At 46.7% G+C, this 19,938-nt stretch overlaps 1 protein-coding gene across 1 annotated transcript in view; it reads left to right on the top strand.

The window, feature by feature from the left end:
• LOC140724802 (protein jagged-2-like) overlaps positions 1–19,938 on the top strand; it is a 258,587-nt gene that overhangs the window by 216,528 nt on the left and 22,121 nt on the right. Inside the window, 4 exon segments of the mRNA XM_073039432.1 lie at positions 561–588; positions 3,856–3,941; positions 5,733–5,846; positions 15,786–15,901. Of these exon segments, the coding sequence (XP_072895533.1) occupies positions 561–588; positions 3,856–3,941; positions 5,733–5,846; positions 15,786–15,901 (344 nt within the window).

Here is a 19,938-nt window from a genome sequence, read left to right as displayed (position 1 = left end):
TGGTTGAACTTTTAGTTTTAACATCAGATAACAATGCAGAGTAAAGTGTAATAGCTATAAGGTATGCAAAGTATGGGTAAACAGTAAGGTACAAGATCATAACCAGATCGATTGTGAGGTCAAGAATATACTTATTCTGGGGAAACATGTAGTAATCTTATAACAACAGTGCAGAAGCTGTCCTTGAGCCAGTGCTTTCAAGAGATTGACCAAGGTGTGAGGGGCCTTTGAATATGTTGCAGGCTTTCCCAAGTTAGCGGGAAGTGTAGACAGTCAGTGGTAAGGAGATGGGTGAAATGGCCTGTTTCCATCCTATACAACTCTGAGAATTTGATTTGGTTGTAAGGTTCATTTTGGAAGCAGGGTGACTGGAGTAGTAAACGGGAATTTTTAGCCCAAGGCATAGCTGAACAGAAAAGATCGTAGATCGATGAGCCTAGCAGGAGAGTCATCACCTACACTGGCTTCAGGGACCACTGCCAAGAGTTTCTGAATACAAGGACCCCTGATGTGTAAGGCAGATGTTCTGACAATGTTTGTTCTTCCTTTTGCTTCTGCAGATAAGAATGACTGCAGCCCTCATCCATGGTGAGTGACCAGTCTTGTGGTGTTTTGTTGTGAAGAGTGTGTTTTTGGAATTTTTCACTAGATTAGGTTCTGGGAAACCAAGGGTGAAAAGGCCCCTGGCAGGACTTCTGACAAAACCCAGCTCCTCAATGCAGAATGAGGCCATTCAGCCCATTGTCCCTGTGCCAGGTTTTTGAAAGAACTCCTATGAGTCTTACTCCATTGTTCATTCCCGCTGAGCCAAACAAATTTTATTTGTTTGGTATTTTTCCAATTCCTTTTAAATGTTCCTATTGAATCTGCTTCCGCACACTCAGGCGGTGCCTTCTAGTTTACAATTGCTGTATTCTTTTAAAAAATATCTAACCTTTCCATCGGTTCTCTTGCTGATTATCTTAAATTCACTCTCCTGAACATAAAACAGTACGGCTCAGGAACAGACCCTTTGGGATAAATATCTGAAAAACTATGTTGAAAACAGCTATTTCCTTATTTATTTCACTATACCCTAAAAACCTCCTCTTCAACTTGGAGCAAGGAAATAATGCACTTAATAGGGCAAGAAGCTATCTGCTGAAGGAACTGAGTGGGTCAAACAGCATCTACAGACTCTTGTCTCTACAAAATTGAACTGTAGCCTCATAGCTCAGAGACCTGGATTCAATCCTGACCTCAGGAGCTAGTTTTGATGGGGGGGGGGGGAGGAGGTTAAGAAGGTGTATGGACTGTTAACACGAGATTCTGCAGGTGCTGGAAATTCAGAATAACACACAAAATGCTGGAGGAACTTAGCAGGTCAGGCAGCATCCATGGAGGGAATAAATGTCAATGTTTTGTGCTGAGACCCTTTATCAGATACTCATTATTATCAGACTCACTGGAATTTAGAAGATTGAGGGGGGATCTTATTGAAATGTATAAAATTCTAAAGGGATTGGACAGGCTAGATGCAGGAAGATTGTTTCCGATGTTGGGGAAGTCCAGAACGAGGGGTCACAGTTTAAGGATAAAGGGGAAGCCTTTTAGGACCGAGATGAGGAGAAACTTCTTCACACAGAGAGTGGTGAATCTGTGGAATTCTCTGCCACAGGAAACAGTTGAGGCCGGTTCATTGGCTATATTTAAGAGGAAGTTAGATATAGCCCTTGTGGCTAAAGGGACCAGGGGGTATGGAGAGAAAGCAGGTACAGGGTTCTGAGTTGGATGATCAGCCATGATCATACTGAATGGCGGTGCAGGCTCGAAGGGCCTACTCCTGCACCTATTTTCTATGTTTCTATCAGGACTGGAAAGGAAGGGGAAAGATGCCAGAATAAGGTGGTGAGAGAAGGGAAGAAGTACAAGCTAAAGATGATAGGCGAAGCCTGGTGCATGGGGGAAGCAGTAGGACGTAAACTAGGAAGTGATGGGGGGGAAGGTAAAGGACTGAAAGAGGAATCTGATAGGAGAGGAGAATGGACCATGGGAGAAAGGAGAGGAGGGGCACCAGGGGAAGGTGACAAGCAGGTGAGGAGAAGAGGTAAGAGGCTAGAGTGGGGAATTGAAGGAGAGGGAAGAATTACCAGAAGTTGGGGAATTCGGATGTTCATTCCATCAGGTTGGGTTACCTAGATGGAATATGAGATGTTGCTCCTCTAATCTGAGAGTGGCCTCATTGTGGCAGAAGATAAAGTCAACATATCGGAATAAGAATGGGGATTAGAATTAAAATGTTTGGCTACCAGATTATCCTGCTTTTTGGAGATGGGGTGAAGGTGCTTGACAAAGCGGTTCCCCATCTATATCTGATCTCAGTTCCTCCAACGTTTTGTGTGTTGTGCATAGAATATTGGGGTATTGAGTTCAAAAGCTGCAAGGCAGTTTTGCAGGGTAACACATACAAATTGCTGAAGGAACTCAGCAGGTCAGGCAGCATCAATGGAAAAGAATAAACTGATATTTTGGCCCAAGGTACTGATGAAGGGACTTGGCTTGAAACGTTGATTGTTTATTACTTGTTAGAGATGCTGCCTGACTCACTGAGTTCCTCTACCATTTTGTATGTGTAACTCTGGATTTCCAGCATTTGTAGAATCTCCCAAGGTGATGTTGCAGCTCTATACAACCCTGGATTATTTTGTTCAGTTCTGGTTGTGGAAAGTTGTGGAAGCTTTAGAGAGGGTGCAAAGGAGGTTTACCAGGATGCTGCCTGGATTAGAGAGCATGTTGATGAGGATGGGTTAAGTGAGCTGGGGGCTTTTGTCTTTGGAGCAGAAGAGGATGACTTGATCAGAGGCATAGATCAAGTGGATAGCCAGTGACTTGTAGGGTGGTAATGGCAAAACAAGGGGGTATAATTTTAAAGTATTTGAAGGAAAGAAAGAGGTAGGTTGTTTACACACAGTAGTGGGTGTGTGGAGCACGCTGCCAGGGTTGATGGTAGAGGCAGATACATTAGGAACATTTAAGAAACTTTTAGATAAGTGCATGGGTGTTAGAAAAATGAAGGGCTTATGTTGTAGGAGGGAAGGGTTAGATTGATTTTTGAATAGCTTAGAAGTTCAGCACTGCTTTGTGAGCTGAAGGGCCCGTACTTTGCTGTTCTGCTCTATGTTTCACCCACGATTGGGGTTAAACCTCAGCAAGGTGCTCCACTGTGCTATTCCATCTCCCAAAAAGTAATGTGATTTGAACCTGTTTCTCAGAAGTTTTCCTCTCCAGTGGGGTCACAGGTAGCCTTCACGTCGAACACAGATAGGACAAGGAAAAGAATGAGAGGCCAGTGTAATACAACTCCTGCCACAATGGATAAAAGAGTGGGGGATTGTTGTAATCTCATTTAAAATTAAATCTGTGCCGCGTTAATCGGCTTTATAACAGATTTACTGCAAATCCCTTGATCTTGCCCTCGTCCTGAGCCAGATGACAATCCCGCGGCCAACTCGGGCCTGTGTAGTGAGTGTGAGAAGCCAGGGGTGGGGTTGCCTTATCTGTGACACAGGGCTGTAATCGGCAGGAGGAGAGAAGGGGTAATAAAGGGAATTCTTTGAGGATGCTCAGCTGTAAATGGAACAGCAGGCGTCCCGGACCCTGCCATTCTCCCATTGTCAAACAAGAGCTTGAAATATCCTCCTTAATGACAATCGATATTTGCATCTGAATAGTGGGTGATGTTGAGGCAGAAGTTGTTGCTTTTCTTCACGTGTCCTTGTCGCTCAGCTGTGCTTATGTTGATGGTAGCAGGCGGTCACTTCTGACTAACAGACAAGTGGTGGTGGGGTGGGGGGTGTCTGTGCTTTGTCTTCACAGCTACAATGGAGGCATCTGCGTTGACGGTGTGAATTGGTTTCGGTGTGAATGCGCTCCAGGTTTTGCCGGACCGGACTGTCGAATCAGTAAGTACCTGACGTGCAGAGTGGAGGGTTCAGGGGTTGTGCCATTTGTGACCCAGCTCGCCTTTTGTTCCAGTGCAGGCCAGTTGTACCTCGTATAATGCAACACCAGCTGACTATATTATTCATTCAGAAAGAAAGGCCATGTCTGGGCGAATTGAAGCCAATTGTCCCCATCACACATAACACCCTCTCCACAGTTGTATTCTTTGTTTTAACCTTAAAGAACCTTGAAAGGTCTCTTTAGATCTAGTCCACCTTCAAATGCAAAAGGTCTTTGGTAACACCTACAGGAGTGCGTTACGGTGAAGGGCTGCATTCCCAGACAAGAGTTTGTATAACTGTTTTTCTCAGTGTGTGCTTGCATTATCCGTCCTTGTGTCAAGGAACGCGAATTGAAAAAAAAATTAGTTTGTGTCATTTATTTATGATTTTTTTCATACAAGTTCTGAGTTGTATTATGATTCAGATTTATTTATCACATGTTTGTTGAGACTTAGTGAAATGTGTTGTTTATGTTAACAACCAACACACTCAAGTATGTGCTGGGGGCTGTCCGCAAGTCTCACAACACCTTCCAGTGCCAGCATACCATCCCCACCAAGCTGAGCAGAAAAACACAAGTAGCCACAACAACAGTACAACACAAGGCAACAGCAAAACAAGCTCCTTTCTCTGTTTTGGGCTCTTAGCAGGTATTGGAGAGGATCCAGAGGAGATTCACAGGAATGATCCCAAGATTCGAAGGATTAATTTATGAAGCCTGTACTTGCTGGAGTTTAGAACAGTGAGGGGAATCTTATTGAAACTAACTGAATATAGAAAGGACTAGATAGTAGATGTTAAGAGGATGTTTCCTTCAGTGGGGGAAGATTAGGACCAGAGGACACAGCCTCAAAATAGATGGGCATTTCTTTAGAACAGAGATGAGGAGGAATTTCTTCAGCCATTGGGTGGTAAATCTGTGAAATTCATTGCCGCAGATGCAGTGAATTTAAAACAGAGGTTGATAGGTTCCTGATTAGTTGTGGTGTCAAAGGTTACAAGGAGAATGGGGTTGAGAGGAAACATAAATCTGCCATGTTAGAATGGCAGAACAAACTCAATGGGCTGAATGGCCTGATTCTGCTCCAATGTCTTGTGATTTCTCTCTCACGCACTCTCGCTCTCAGCATCTGTGGAAAGGAACAGTCAAAGTTTTGGGCCAAGAAGAAGGGTCTTGCCCAGAAATAGCAGTTGTTAATTCTTCTCCATGGATGTTGCCTGACTTGCTGAGTTCCCTAGCAATTTGTATGTGATGCTCTGGATTTCAGGTGGAACAGGAGATGGCTCTATTTGTGAAGCTCTCTGCTGCCTTAACCCCAAAATTTTCCTTGCTCTTGTCTTCTCCCCTTCCCACCCCCCCCCCCCCCACTCACAATCTACTGAACCGACTTCCTGACACTATGATGCCTTGGTGGCAGGGTATCTGTTAACCCAAAAGGCAGTGGGTGTCCCTGAGCTGAGGGGAATGGAAAGTTGGCTCTTGTATTTTCACCGCAGACACTGACACTTCATTGACAGTGCCTGGAAGCACAGCTGCACCGACTGAAGTTGGGAAATAAAAAACCACTCAGAGAGCCGCCTCTCAATTGCTGCTTTAACTCAATTGTTCACTGTGCAACTAATGATGAGGTTTGAGAGGCCAGCTCTGGCTTCTGTAATTAGGCAACGCAGGAAACAGGGTTTCATCAGCGTTTTTAGTGTCCTTCACTTCTTTGTTAATGTGTACTTTTTATTCTCCCTCTCTCTAAGACATCGATGAATGCCAGTCTTCTCCTTGTGCTATTGGAGGCACTTGTGTGGATGAGATTAATGGTTACAGGTGCATCTGCCCAGCTGGGAGAGCAGGCCACAGATGCCAAGAAGGTACGTGATCTCTTTTTGTTTTTTAAAAAGAAGCAATGCTTCCTTATTTGACTTAAGAACACTCGAGGTCTGCCGACTGGCTAATGGGTTCTATTTGTGACCTTGTTTTCATTTCTAATGAGTGGTTACTTGCTTGAGAGTAGCAGGGGCTCCTTGCTTGCATGTCTGTCTCCCAGCAACAGTCAGTCAAGGGAGCTAAACGGGAATGGGGGCTGGGGTGGATTGGATGGCTTTGCATTGGCTGAAACACAATTATCCTATTGTTTGGTCGTATTGATCTGTCTACGAGCTCTTCAAATTGTCTTTTTAACATAGCACACTAGCATAGTACAGACCCTTCGGCCCACAATGTTGTGACGACCTTTTGACCTACTCGTAGATTAATCCAACCCTCCCCTCCTACATATCCTTACCTTTTTCTGTCATCCATGTGCCTATCTAAAAGTTTCTTAAATGTCTCTAATGTAACTGCCTCTTACCACCACCCTTGAAAATGCGTCCAACGCGCTCACCAATCTCTGTAAAACAAATCTTGTTTGTCTCCCAATATTGTTCTAGTTATCTTAAAGTTATGTCCCCTCATGTTAGCTGTTTCTAACCTGGGGGGAAAAAGTCTCTGGCTATGCCTTATATCATCTTGTAATACTTCTATCAAGTCACCTTTCATCCTCTTTCTCTCCAAAGAACCTAGTTCACTCAACCTATCTCACAAAACATGTTCTCTAATCCCGGCAGCATCCTGGTAAATCTCCTCTGCACCCTCTCTTAGCTTCCATCTGCTTCCTGTAATGAGGCAACCAGAAATTAATATAATACTCCAAGTTTAACCAGGGTTTTATCGAGCTGCAACATTACTTTGCGGCTCTTGAACTTTTTCTAAGTTGTGCGCGTGCTGTGTTGCTGCCAGAAGCGTTGCAACACTTGCTGCCCTCAGCACATCTTTGGATTTTTTATATGCATGCAAAGCATTTCACTGTACGTTTTGAAGATTTGATGTACATGAGACAAATAAAGTTAATCTTCATTTCAATCACTTAATGGATTTCCTTGTAAATTCCTATTCTATTGTACTTCCAATATTCTTTCAATCAGCAGGTGTGAACTGAAGTATTTGTGTTGCCTTATTCCCATTGGTCACTGCTGTGTCTACCATCCTGTGCTGCTTAATGATGTTCTACCCCTCTTCTCTCCCCCCACCCACCTGGCTTCATCTGCCAATCATCTCCCTTCTCACCTGGATCCACATATCCCCTGCTGCACCTGTCCGCCTCACCTCATTAAGCTGACTATCTTTCTTCTACACCAGTCATAGTGTTGCAGACAATACAGCATGGATGCAGGCCATTCAGCCCAACTATGCTGCCTGCTCAGTTCCAATTTTACCCTCCATTTACCCATCCATGGGCTTCTTAAATACTATTGTACCCTCAACCATGTCTTTTGGCAACTCATTCCATAATCTCACCACCCTCTGCATGGAAAAACGTTGCTCTTCAGGTCCCATTTAAATCTTTCCCCACTTATCCTAAACCTTTGCTCCCTAGTTTTGGACTCCCTACCCTGGGGTAATGAATCAGAATTAGGCTTATTACCATTGACATGTTTATGAAATGTTGTTTTGTGGCAAGTGTACAGTGCAATACATAAAAAGTGCTATAAATGATAATGTATTTTAAAAATTCAAGGAAATATTCAAAATTATTTGTGTTTCTCTCCCCCCCCCCCCCCATCTTTTAAATCTACTCCTCATCCTTTTTTCTTTCAGTCCTGCTTAATGTTCTTGGCCCGAAAAGTCAACTGTACTCCTGTACTCTTTCCATAGATGCTGCCTGGCCTGCTGAGTTCCTCCAGCATTTTCTGTGTGTTGATTCAAGATTGTTTAATGTCATTTCCAGTACACAATTGTAAAGGAGAATAAAATAATTGTTACTCTAGATAGATGCAACACCAGAAAAAAAACAATAAGATAAAGAACACAATAAAAACACAATAAACATAAATACAAAAGATAGCTTATATACTTTGTATGTCTAGAAAGTATGTACAGGCCAAGTAACTGTTTATGAGGTGACTGACAGGAAATAGTAAATGATGGGATGAATTAGTGATGAAGGTGTTGATCAGCTTTACTGCTTGGGGAAAGTAACTGTTTTGAATCTGGTGGTCTTGGTGTAGATGCTACATAGTTTTCGCATGGGCCCCAGCTATGCCTGCCTCTTCGTGGTTTATGTGGAACAGTCTATGCTCCAAATCTATACTGGTACTGCTCTCCAACTTTTCCTTTGATACATTGACGACTACGTTGGTGCTGCTTCCTGCACCCATGCTGAGCTCGTCAATTTCATTGACTTTGCCTCTAACTTTCACCCAGCCCTCAAATTCACTTGGTCCATCTCGGACACTTCTCTCCCCTTTCTCGATCTCTCGGTCTCCATCTCTGGAGATAGACTGTCCACTGACATCTTCTATAAACCCACTGACTCCCATAACTACCTTGATTATACCTTTTCCCACCCTGCCAAATGCAAAAATTCTATTCCCTATTCCCAGTTCCTCCGTCTCCGCCGCATCTGCTCCAAGGATGAGGCTTTCCATTCGAGGACATCCCAAATGTCCTCTTTCTTTAAGAATCGTGGTTTCCTTTCTGCCGTCATCAATGATGCCCTCACCCGCATCTCCTCCATTTCCCGCACTTCAGCCCTCACCCCATCCTCCCGTCACCACAACAGGGACCATGTTCCCCTTGTCCTCACCTATCACCCCACCAGCCTCCGGATCCAGCATATTATCCTCCACAACTTCTGCCACCTTCAACAGGACCCTACCACTAAGGACATCTTTCCCCCTCTACCCCTCTCTGCTTTTCGCAGGGATCGTTCCCTCCGCGACTGCCTGGTCCACACGTCCCTCCCCACAGATCTCCCACCTGGCACTTATCCCTGCAAGCGTAAGTGTTAAACCTGTTCCTACACCTCATCTCTTACCACCATTCAGGGCCCCAAACAGTCCTTCCAGGTGAGGCAACACTTCACTTGTGAGTCTGTTGGGGTAATCTATTGCATCTGGTGCTCCTGGTGCGGCCTCCTCTACATCGGCGAGACCCGACGCAGATTGGGAGACCGCTTCATCGAGCACCTACGCTCCGTCCGCCACAACAGACAGGATCTCCCAGTTGCCACTCACTTCAACTCTCCTTCACATTCCCATTCGGATATGTCCGTACATGGCCTCCTCTACTGCCATGATAAGGCCAAACTTCGGTTGGAGGAACAACATCTCATCTACCGTCTGGGTAGTCTTCAGCCCCTTGGTATGAACATCGAATTCTCCAACTTCCAGTAATTCCCTCCCTCTCCCTTCCCCCATCCCACCTTCACTCTGTCTCCTCTTCTAGCTGCCTATCACCTCTCATGACTCTGCCTTCTTCTACTACCCATAGTGCTTTCCCCTTAGATTCCTTCTTCACCTCTCCTGCCTCTCCCCTCCCTGCTTCCCCTCTCCCACCCCTTGATCTTTCCTCTGATTGGTTTTCCACCCTCTCCCCACCTTTATAGGGCCCCTGCCCCCTCCTCCTTTAGTCCTGACGAAGGGTCTCGACCCGAAAAGTTGACTGCTCCTTTCAACGGATGCTGCCCGACCTGCTGAGTTCATCCAGCTTTTTTGTACGTCTAGTGTTCTTCCTGATGTGAGGGGGACAAATTGTCCCAAGAGCAGGGTGGGTGGGATCTTTCATGATGTCACTGGCCCTTTTCTGGCACCTTTCTGTATGTATGTTCTTGAAGGTGGTAGGCTGGTGGCAGTGATGCACTGGGCAGTTTTGACTACCCATTGTAGAGCCTTCCTGTCTGCCACAGTGTGGTTTCTGTACCAGGCAGTGATGCAGCTTGTTAGGATGTTCTGTACTGCGCATCTGTAGAATGACATTGAGTATAGATGTGCATAGTCCTGCTCTCTTCAGCCTCTGAAAAGCAGAGGCGTTGGTGAGCATTCTGAATTGTGTAGAATGTGCTCTGGGACCACGCGAGGCTGAAATAATGCAAAAGAGAGGAAAATCCCAAGATTGTGTTCATGGTCTGTTCAGAAATTTGATGGAGGGGAAGAAGTTGTTCCTAAAACATTGAGTGTCTATCTTCAGGCTCCTGTACCACCTATTTTGTGGCAGTAACAAGATAAGATGGATTGTGAGGTTCCTTCATGATGGATGCTGTCTTTTTGAGGCATCACCTTCTGAAGGTGCCCTTGATGGTGGAGATGCTAGTGCCCATGATGGGAGTTGACTGAGAAGACCTGTCTGAACTATGCTTCTCATAATTTTAAATATTTCTGCAAGGTTGCCCCTATGTTCATTGGAATAAATATATAGACTGGCCAGCCTTTCCCAGTATCTCCAGACCTGGCAAAATCCTGATGCAGGGTCTCAACCTGAAACATTGCCCCTCTGCAGGTACAGCCTTGACCCAGTGTGTTCCTCCAGGAGCTTGTTATTTTTATTTTGCTCTCAATTCCAGCACCTGGTACCTTTTGTGTCTTTGCTGTTGCTTCTTCCTCGCAATATCCCAGTGACCTGTGTAAGCCACCTCCACTGAGCATGCACGTTCTTGTTTATTCTTCTTGCCTCACTGGGAAAAACAACTGGACTAACCCGGCTTGATTCATTTCAATGAGTTCGCAATCTGTCGCTGTTTTTCTTGAACATAATCTGTTTTTCCAGGGCTTGACCCTGGGAAGAGTGTGTACAAAACACATCCTGCCCAATTTGTTATGTTGAGGATTGAGAAACTAGTGTTGGTGGCCTTGGCTGAACATAAATATGAATGGTTTGAAGATGATGCAAGAAACACATACAAAATGCTGGAGGAACTCAGCAGGCCAGTCACCATCTATGGGGAAAAAAGTACAGTTGACGTTTCGGGCCAAGACCCTTAAGCAGGACTGGAGAAAAAAAGATGAGTAGATTTAAAGGGTGGGCGGAGGGGAGTGAGAAACACAAGGTGATGGGTAAAATGGAGGGGGAGGGATGAAGTAAAGAGCTGGGAAACAGATTGGTGAAAGAGATACAGGGCTGGAAAAGGGGGAGTCTGATAGGAGAGGATAGAGGGCCATGGAAGAAAGAATAGGTGGGGGGAAGGAGCACCAGAGGGAGGCGATGGCAGTAGGCAGACAAGGAGATAAGGTGAGAGGCAGAAGGGGATGGGGAATGGTGGAGGGGGTATTACAGGACTGTTTGGAGCCCTGAATGGTAGTGAGGGAGGAGGTGTAGGGGCAGATGTAGCACTTGTTCTGCTATGCTGCATCCTCCAGAAGAAGTGGGATCTCCCAGTGGACACCCATTTTAATTCCACTTCCCATTCCCATTCCGATATGTCATTCCATGGCTGCCTCTACTGTCGTGATGAGGCCATACTCAGGTTGGAGGAACAACACTTTGTATTCCGTCTGGGTAACCTCCAACCTGATGGCATGAACATCAATTTCTTGAACTTACTGTAATGCCCCCCCCCTCACCATTCCCCATCCCCTTTTCCCACTCTCACCTTATCTCCTTGCCTGCCCATCACCTCCTTCTGGTGCTCCTCCCCCTTTCTCTTTCTTCCATTGCCTTCAGTCCTCTATCAGACTCCCCCTTCTCCAGCTCTGTATCTCTTTCACCAATCAGCTTCACAGCTCTTAACTTCATTCCTCCCCCTTCAGATTTCACCAATCACCTTGCGTTTCTCTCTCCCCTCCCCCACTTTTAAAATCTACTCCTCATCTTTCTTTCTCCAGTCCTGACGAAGGGTCTCAGCCCGAAACGTTGACTGCTCCTTTCAACAGATGCTGCCCGACCTGCTGAGTTCATCCAGCTTATTTGTACATGTTATTTGACTGTAGCATCTGCAGTGTACTTTGTGTCCCCATAATGTTTAATGCCCTATCTAATCAAGAACATATCAGCCTTCACCTTAAATATACCCGATGACTTAGCCTCCACAGCTACCTGTGGCAATGAAATCCACAGATTCACCATCCTCTGCATAAAGAAGTTCTTCCTCATCTCCATTCTAAGTGGATGAGACTGTGCTTTCTAGTCCTAGACTCTCCCACTATAGGAACCATTCTCTCCATTTCCACTCTTATGTAGTCTTAAGAACATTGACAGGTTTCAGTGAGATCCCCCATTCTTCTAAGTTTGAGCGAGTAAAGGCCCAGAGACATAAAATGCTCTTCATATGATGACCCTTACATTCCTGGAATGATTACCGTGAATTTTCTCTGAGCCCTCTCCAATGTCAGGACATTCTTCTTAGATAAGGAGCTCAAAACTACTGTCAGTACTCCCAAGTAAGGCCTCACCAGAGCCTGATAAACCCTCAGCAATGTATCCTTGCTTTTATATTCTGGTCCTCTCAAGTTGGATGCTTACATTGCCTTTGCCTTCCTTACCATTGACTCGACCTGCAAATTATCCTTTAGGGAATCCAGGAGGACTTCCAAGTTGCTTTGCACTTTAGATTTCAAAATTTTCTGCCCATTTAGAAAATAGTCAACACTATTGTTTCTTCTAAAGTGTATGACCATACACTTCCCAGTGCAATTTTCTATCTGCCATGTTGCCCATTCTCCTAATCTGTCTTAAGTCCTTCTGCAACCTTATTTCCTTAACACCATCTGCTTCTCTACCTATTCCACTTATTGTGTGTGAAATGGGCTGCCGGTGGAGGCGGGAATGATAGGGTCTTTTAAGAGACTCCTGGATGGGTACATGGAGCCTAGAAAAACAGAGGGCTGTAGGTAAGCCTAGGTAGTTCTAAGGTAAGGACATGTTTCGGCACAGTTTTGTGGGCCAAAGGGCCTGTGTTATGCTGTACGTTTTCTATGTTTCTGAGTATTGCTTGTAGACCTTGCCACAAAGCCATCAATTCTGTCATCCATATCACTGACTTGTAATATAAAAGCAAGCAGTCCCAACTCCAACTCTTGCAGAACACCAATAGACACTGGCAGCTAACCAGAAAAGGCTTCCTTTATTCTCGCTCTTTGCCTCCTGACAATGAGCCCATCTCTATCCATGCTAATTAGATCTTTGTTATAATACCCTGGGATCTTATCTTGTTTAGCAGCCTCATGTGTGGCACCTTGTCAAAGGCTTTCTGAAAATCCAAGCACACAAAATCCACTGATTCTCCTTTGTCTGTCCTGCTTCTTTACTTCAAAGAATTCCAACACATTTGTCCAGCAAGATTTTCCCTTGAGGAAACCAAGCTGACTTTGGCCTATTTTATCATGTACCTGCAAATACTCTGAGACCTGATCCTTAAGAATGCCTCCAACATCCTCCCAACAACTGAGGTCAGGCTAGCTGGCCTATAATTTTCATTCTTCTGTCTCCCTCCCTTTGTGAAGAGTCAAGTGTCTTCACAAGTTTCCAGTTGTCCAGCCCATTCCAGAATGTAGTGATTCTTGAAGGATCATTACTGATGCCTCCACAATCTGTTCAGCTACCTCTTTGAGAACCCTGGGGTGTAGTCTGTCTGGTCCAGGTGACTTATCACCTTCTGACCTTTTCAGCTTCCAAAGCACCTTCTCCCTAGTAATAACAGTTGCACACCCTACTGCCCTCTGACACTCTTGAACGTCCGCCATACTGCTAGTGTCTTCCACAGTGAAGATGGATACCATTTGTCTGCTATTTCCATGTCCCCCTTTACTACCTCTCCAGTGTTATTTTCCAGTGGTCTAATATGTACTCTTTTACTGAAAAAAAACTTCTAGTATCCTCTTTAATATTATTGGCTAGCTTAGCCTAATATTTTATTAATTCCCTCCCCTTGGTTGATTTTTAGTTGCCTTCTGCAGGTTTTTAAAAGCTTTCCAAACCTCCAACCTCCTGCTAATATTTGCTGTATTATGTGCCGCCTTTGGCTTTTATGTTGTTTTTGACTTCCCTTGTCAGCTATTGTTGTGTCATTTCCTCACCCATCACAGACGTTCTCTCTTCTTCCCCCCTCAGTGGGCAGGAGGTACTAAAACCTGAAAGCACGTATCACCAGGCTCAAAGGCAGTTGCTATCTTATTATTATGAGACTAATGAGTGATCCTCTAAATGGACTGTTCACCTTACAATCTATCTAGTTATAACTTTACACCTTATTGTCTGCCTACGCTGCACTTTCTCTGTCACTGTAATACTTTATTCTGCACTGTTATTACTTTATCTTGTTTTGCTTCAATGCTTTGATACAGTGAAATGATCTGTATGGTAGACATGCAAAGCAAAGTTTTTCACTAAACCTCAGTATATGCGACAGTTATGGACCAATTTATATTTTCTGTGTTTATGTAGACCTACGTTGGCAGTGATTGATGGTACAGTCTGAAGGTAGTTCTTTATTCTGTTTTACCTGTACAGTAACGTCCCAGTGTTTTACAGGAAAATGTAGAGGGAGTGTTAATGTGTATGTTGAGCTGCACTTTCTCTGCTCAGGGAGTATCAAGGGAGATGTATTCTGTATCCAGTTGTTGCTTCTATCCCTTGAAGTGTTTGATAGAGTTGTGCATAAATATATTTAGCATAATTATTAAACCAAGCCTTATGACCAGTCACCTTGCTGAAGACTGATCAATAGTTTCTCAGTATTTACCACACATTCCCTGATCCTTTACCCCAAGATCTACCCAATGACGGAGTGTACACACCCCCTGAGGAAGATAATTCCAAGGATTCATAGTCCCTAAAATTAAGAGCTTTCTTCTCATCTCAGACTTGAATGAGTGGCCCCTTATCCTGGGAATACTACCTGCCCTGAGTCCAGTCAGTCTAAACAGGCACTGCGCATCAGCTCTGAAAATTCCATGGGAAATCTTGTGTCTCTCTGTGAGCTTTCCTTTCAAATTGAAGTATAGAATAGTACAGGCCCTTCAGTGCATTATGTTGACTTAACCAACTCCAAGATCAATATAACCCTTTCCTCCCACATAACCGTCCATTTTCAGTCTGTATGAGTAGCGTGAAAGACAAGATTTTCACTGTACTTCAGTATGTGTGACAACCGCTTCCAACCAATTCCAATCTTGTGTGGAGTTTACATGTTTTTCTTGTGATCTCATGGTTTTTCCCAGATGACCTGGCTCCCCCCACATCCCATAAATGTACAGGTTGGTGGATTAATTGGCCTTTGCAAATTGGATTTTCACCATAGGGTTTGGGAGACCTGATGGGAATATGGGGAGAGTAAAATGGGATTAATGTGTGCTGGTTGATGGTTGGCACAGACTCAGTGGGCTGAAGGGCCTATTTTCACATTGTGTCTCTGTTGCTCTATTAATCTGTCTCCTCACAGCTCAATTATCTTAATGTCATAGAGACATACAACATGGAACAGGACCTTCAGCCCAACTGGTCCATGCTGACAAAGATTCCCATTTAAACTAATCCTATTTATCTGCTTTTGACCTGTATCGATCCAAGTTGTTCCAATCCATGTACCTGTCCAAGTTCTTTTTAATGTATTTGCCTGAACCACTGCCTCTGGCAGCTCATTTCATATACCGAACACCTGGTGAAAATATTCCCTCAGGTTCCTATGAAATTGCTCCCCTCTCACCTTAAACATGTGCCCTCTAATTCTTGAATCTCCAACTCTGGAAATAAAAACGTCATTTTCCCTTTATCTCATCAGCAAGCTGAGATATGTTACACTGCCCTTTCATCTACCTTTCACACATAGGCAACTTCACTCTACATCTAACTTGTGCTTTGTCTGCCCTGGTGTTGGTTGTAAAGAGCATGTTTACAATTTATGCTGACAGCATTCCTAAGTGAAACTTCATTTCTGATTGCCAAGAGAAAAGGTTTCCGGTGTCACTGCATCCCTTGAAGAGCACAAGCACTTGGGAGTCTATGCAAGCTGTTTACTCCCTTGGCAAAGAGCTGATCCTTTGATGTATTTCTCTTTGCAGTTATTGGCTTTGGCAAGTCGTGTTTCACATCAGGACAGTACCATCCACATGGGCTCAGATGGGATCAAGAGTGCAACACCTGTCAGTGCTTGAACGGCAACATCAACTGCACCAAGGTATAGCCCGTCATCGCTCAGTGATTGTTGTATGTTCTGCTATGTTCTGAGCTGTTCTGCAGGAATCTGTTCTGGGACCCCGCTGTTTGTGATTTTTATAAATAATTTGGATGAGGAAACGGAAGAGTGGGTTACTAAGTTTGCAGATGACATGAAGATTGGAGTTGTGGATAGTGTGGAGGTTGTTGTAGGTTACAAAGGGATTTTGAAAGGATGCAGAGCTGGACTGAGAAGTGATGATGGAGTTCAACCCTGAAGAGGGTGAAGTGATTCACTTCGGAAGGTCAAACTTAATGGCAGAGTACAATGGTAGGATTCTTAGCAGTGTGGAGGAATAGAGGAATCTTGGAATCCACATCCATTGATCCCTCAATGTTGCCATGTAGGTTGATAGGCTTAGGAAGGTGTATGGAGTGTTGGCTTTCATTAGTCAGGCAGTTGACTTCAGAAGCCATAAGGTAATGTTCAATTTTATTGTAATTCCTCTGAATACATGTATACCGCCATACAAAACAATTCCTCTGGCAGCTCATTTCATATACTGATCCCCTAGTGAAAATATTCCCTCATGTTCCTATGAAATTGCTCCCCTCTCACCTTAAACTCGTGCCCTCTAATTCTTGAGTCTCCAACTCTGGAAATAAGGACATTGTGGCGACCCACTTTCTGCGCAGGCGAACCGGCTCACAAATAGCCAGCGCGCGGGGAGAGACTTTGGTAATGCACCTCTGACGTAATTTCCACCCGGAGAGGGCGGGCACTAGGGATTAAATGCCAGCGCCGCGAAGTTTGAAAAAAAACTTAGTCTCGAAACGACTTACCGACTGCGTGTCGTCTCTAGCTCTGTATGTAGTACATCGCTACATTGGTGACCCCAACGAAAGATGACTGACTCTTCATCTGTTCACGCAGTTTCGCTTAAACTGCCGACTTTCTGGACGCTGCGACCACGCATGTGGTTTAGCCAAGCAGAAGCCCAGTTCCAGATTCAGCAGATAGCTTCTGATTCCACGCGTTACTACCACGTGGTGAGCGTCCTTGGCCAGGAGACGGCCGCCCAGGTTGTGGATTTCATACAGTCGCCCCCAGAAGAAGGCAAATATGAAGCATTCAGGGCACTGCTCATTGGGACCTTTGGCCTCTCGTGGCATGAGCGGAGTGCACACCTGCTTCACCTGGACGGTTTGGGAGACAGGCTGCCGTCAGCATTGATGAACGAGATGCTGGCCCTGGCTGACGGACACAAGCTCTGCCTCATGTTTGAGCAGGCGTTCCTAGAGCAGCTGCCTGAGGACATACATCTGCTGCTGGCCGACGCAGATTTCAGTGACCCCGGAAGGTGGCAGCCCGGGCAGACGTGCTGTGGAAAGCCAAGAGGGAGAGCGTGGCGTCCGTCGGTCAGATTACCAGGCCACGCTCCCAACAGCAGACCAGACCAGGCCCGGCAGGGGGGCGCACACAACACAGAGGCAGGAGTGAGGAGGACAGTGAACAATGGTGTTTCTGCCACCAGCGGTGGGGCACAGAAGCCCGCCGTTGTCACCTGCCCTGCAAGGGCCAGGGCCAGGACCAGCAGCCACTAATGACTATGGCGGCTGGCCACCAGGACAGCCTCTTGTACGTCTGGGACAAACAGTCGGGATGCCACTTCTTGGTCGACACCGGAGCGGAAATCAGCATCTTGCCCCCGACGGTGTACAACGCCCGCAATAAGAAGCCAGGACCCACCCTGAGGGCTGCAAACGGCAGCACGATACGGACCTATGGCACCCGCACAGTGCAGCTGCAGTTCGGCACCAGCCGGTTCACGTGGGACTTCACACTGGCCCAACCACTCCTGGGGGCGGACTTCTTGCGAGCTCACAGTCTGCTGGTCGACTTGCAAGGGAAAAGACTGGTACATGCCAAGACTTTCCAGACGTTCTCCCTGGGTGAAGCCAAATTGCCGGCCCCACACCTGGACTCCATCACCTGTCGGACAACGAATTCACCAGAATCCTGGTGGACTTTCCATCGATTCTGGCACCGCAGTTCATGGCAGCCGTGCCCAGACACAGGGTACAACACCACATTCCGACCCAGGGACCACCCCTCCACGCCCGCGCACGAAGGCTCCCCCCCGGAAAAGCTCTGCCTGGCGAAGGAGGAGTTCAAGAGGAATGGGGGATCATACAGAGGTCCGACAGCCCATGGGCCTCCCCACTGCACATGGTGCCCAAAGCAGCTGGGGGTTGGAGACCATGCGGCAACTACAGCGGACTGAATGAGGCTACAACTACAGACCTCTACCCAGTGCCGCACATACAGGACTTTGCAGCAAACCTGCACGGGGCAAGAATATTTTCCAAAGTAGACCTCGTCCGGGGATACCATCAAATCCCGGTGCACCCTGAAGACATCCCCAAAACAGCACTCATCACCCCGTTCGGCCCGTTTGAGTTCCTCCGAATGCTGTTTGGCCTGAAGAATGCCGCACAGACGTTCCAGCGGCTAATGGATGCGGTGGGACGCAACCTGGACTTTGCGTTCATCTATTTGGATGACATCCTTATAGCCAGCAGCAGTCGCCAGGAGCATCTGTCCCACCTCCGCCAGCTCTACTCCCGCCTGAGTGATTTCAGCCTCACGATCAACCCGGCCAAATGCCAGTTCGGTCTCGATACCATTGACTTCCTGGGCCACAGGATTACCAAAGACGGGGCAACACCTCAGCCCGCCAAGGTAGATGCGATCCGCCACTTTGCCTGGCCCAACACGGTCAAAGGCCTGCAGGAGTTCATTGGTACGGTGAACTTCTACCACCGTTTCCTCCCCTCAGCAGCCCGTATCATGCGCCCTTTGTACACCCTGATGTTGGGTAAAGGCAAGGACATTACTTGGGACGAGGAGGTCGCGGCCGCTTTCGTTAAAGCTAAGGAAGCCTTGGCAGATGCCGCGATGCTGGTGCACCCCAGAACGGACGTTCCAACCGCCCTCATGGTGGACGTGTCCGACACAGCAGTCGGTGGGGTGCTGGAGCAACTCATCGAGGGGCGCTGGCAACCCCTGGCGTTCTTCAGCAAGCACCTACGACCACCCGAACTCAAGTACAGTGCTTTCGACTGGGAGCTGTTGGCACTGTATCTGGCAATCTGGCATTTCAGGTACTTCTTAGAAGTTCACCGCGTTCACGGACCACAAACCGTTGACCTTCGCGTTCACGAAGGTGTCCGATCCCTGGTCAGCTTGCCAGCAGCGACATCTGTCCTACATCTCTGAGTATATGACGGACATCCAGCATGTCTCGGGAAAGGACAACGTCGTGGCGGACACACTCTCCAGACCAGCTGTCCAGGCCCTGTCCCTGGGGGTGGACTATGCAGCACTGGCGGAGGTGCAGCAGGCAGACGACGAGATGCCCAGCTACAGGACCGCAGTCTCGGGTTTGCAGCTGCAGGACTTTCTCATAGGCCCAGGTGATAGGACCCTCCTGTGCAACATGGCTACCGGCCAACCTCACCCCATCGTCCCGGCAGCCTGGAGGCGGCGAGTTTTCGACTCCATACACGGTTTGGCACAACCATCTATCAGGACAACTGTCCGGCTGGTCTCCAGCAAGTTCACGTGGCACGGACTTTGCAAGCAGGTCAGTGAATGGGCCAGAACGCGTGTGCAGTGCCAAACAGCCAAGGTGCAGCGGCACACTAAAGCCCCGCCGCAGCAGTTCGAACCCACCCACCGGAGGTTCGACCACATTCATGTGGATATCATGGGCCCCCTATCAGTGTTCCGAGGAGCGCAGTACCTCCTAACTATGGTAGACCGGTTCACGAGGTGGCCAGAGGCGGTCCCGCTCACCGACACATCTGCCAATTCCTGCGCCCGAGCACGGATTGCAACCTGGGTAGCACGTTTCGGGGTACCGGCCCACATTACCTCCGACAGAGGTGCCCAGTTCACCTCCAGCCTGTGGTCGGCTGTGGCCAGCCTGTTGGGAACGCAGCTACACCACACTACTGCCTACCACTGTTATGACCCCAGCCCCCTCCTTTGTGAGA

This window comes from Hemitrygon akajei, chromosome 3 (assembly GCF_048418815.1).
Source record: "Hemitrygon akajei chromosome 3, sHemAka1.3, whole genome shotgun sequence".
In the NCBI taxonomy this organism is placed as follows: domain Eukaryota; kingdom Metazoa; phylum Chordata; class Chondrichthyes; order Myliobatiformes; family Dasyatidae; genus Hemitrygon; species Hemitrygon akajei.
The sequence above is the reverse complement of the archived record's forward strand: the minus strand, read 5'-3'. Positions and strand labels throughout refer to the sequence as shown.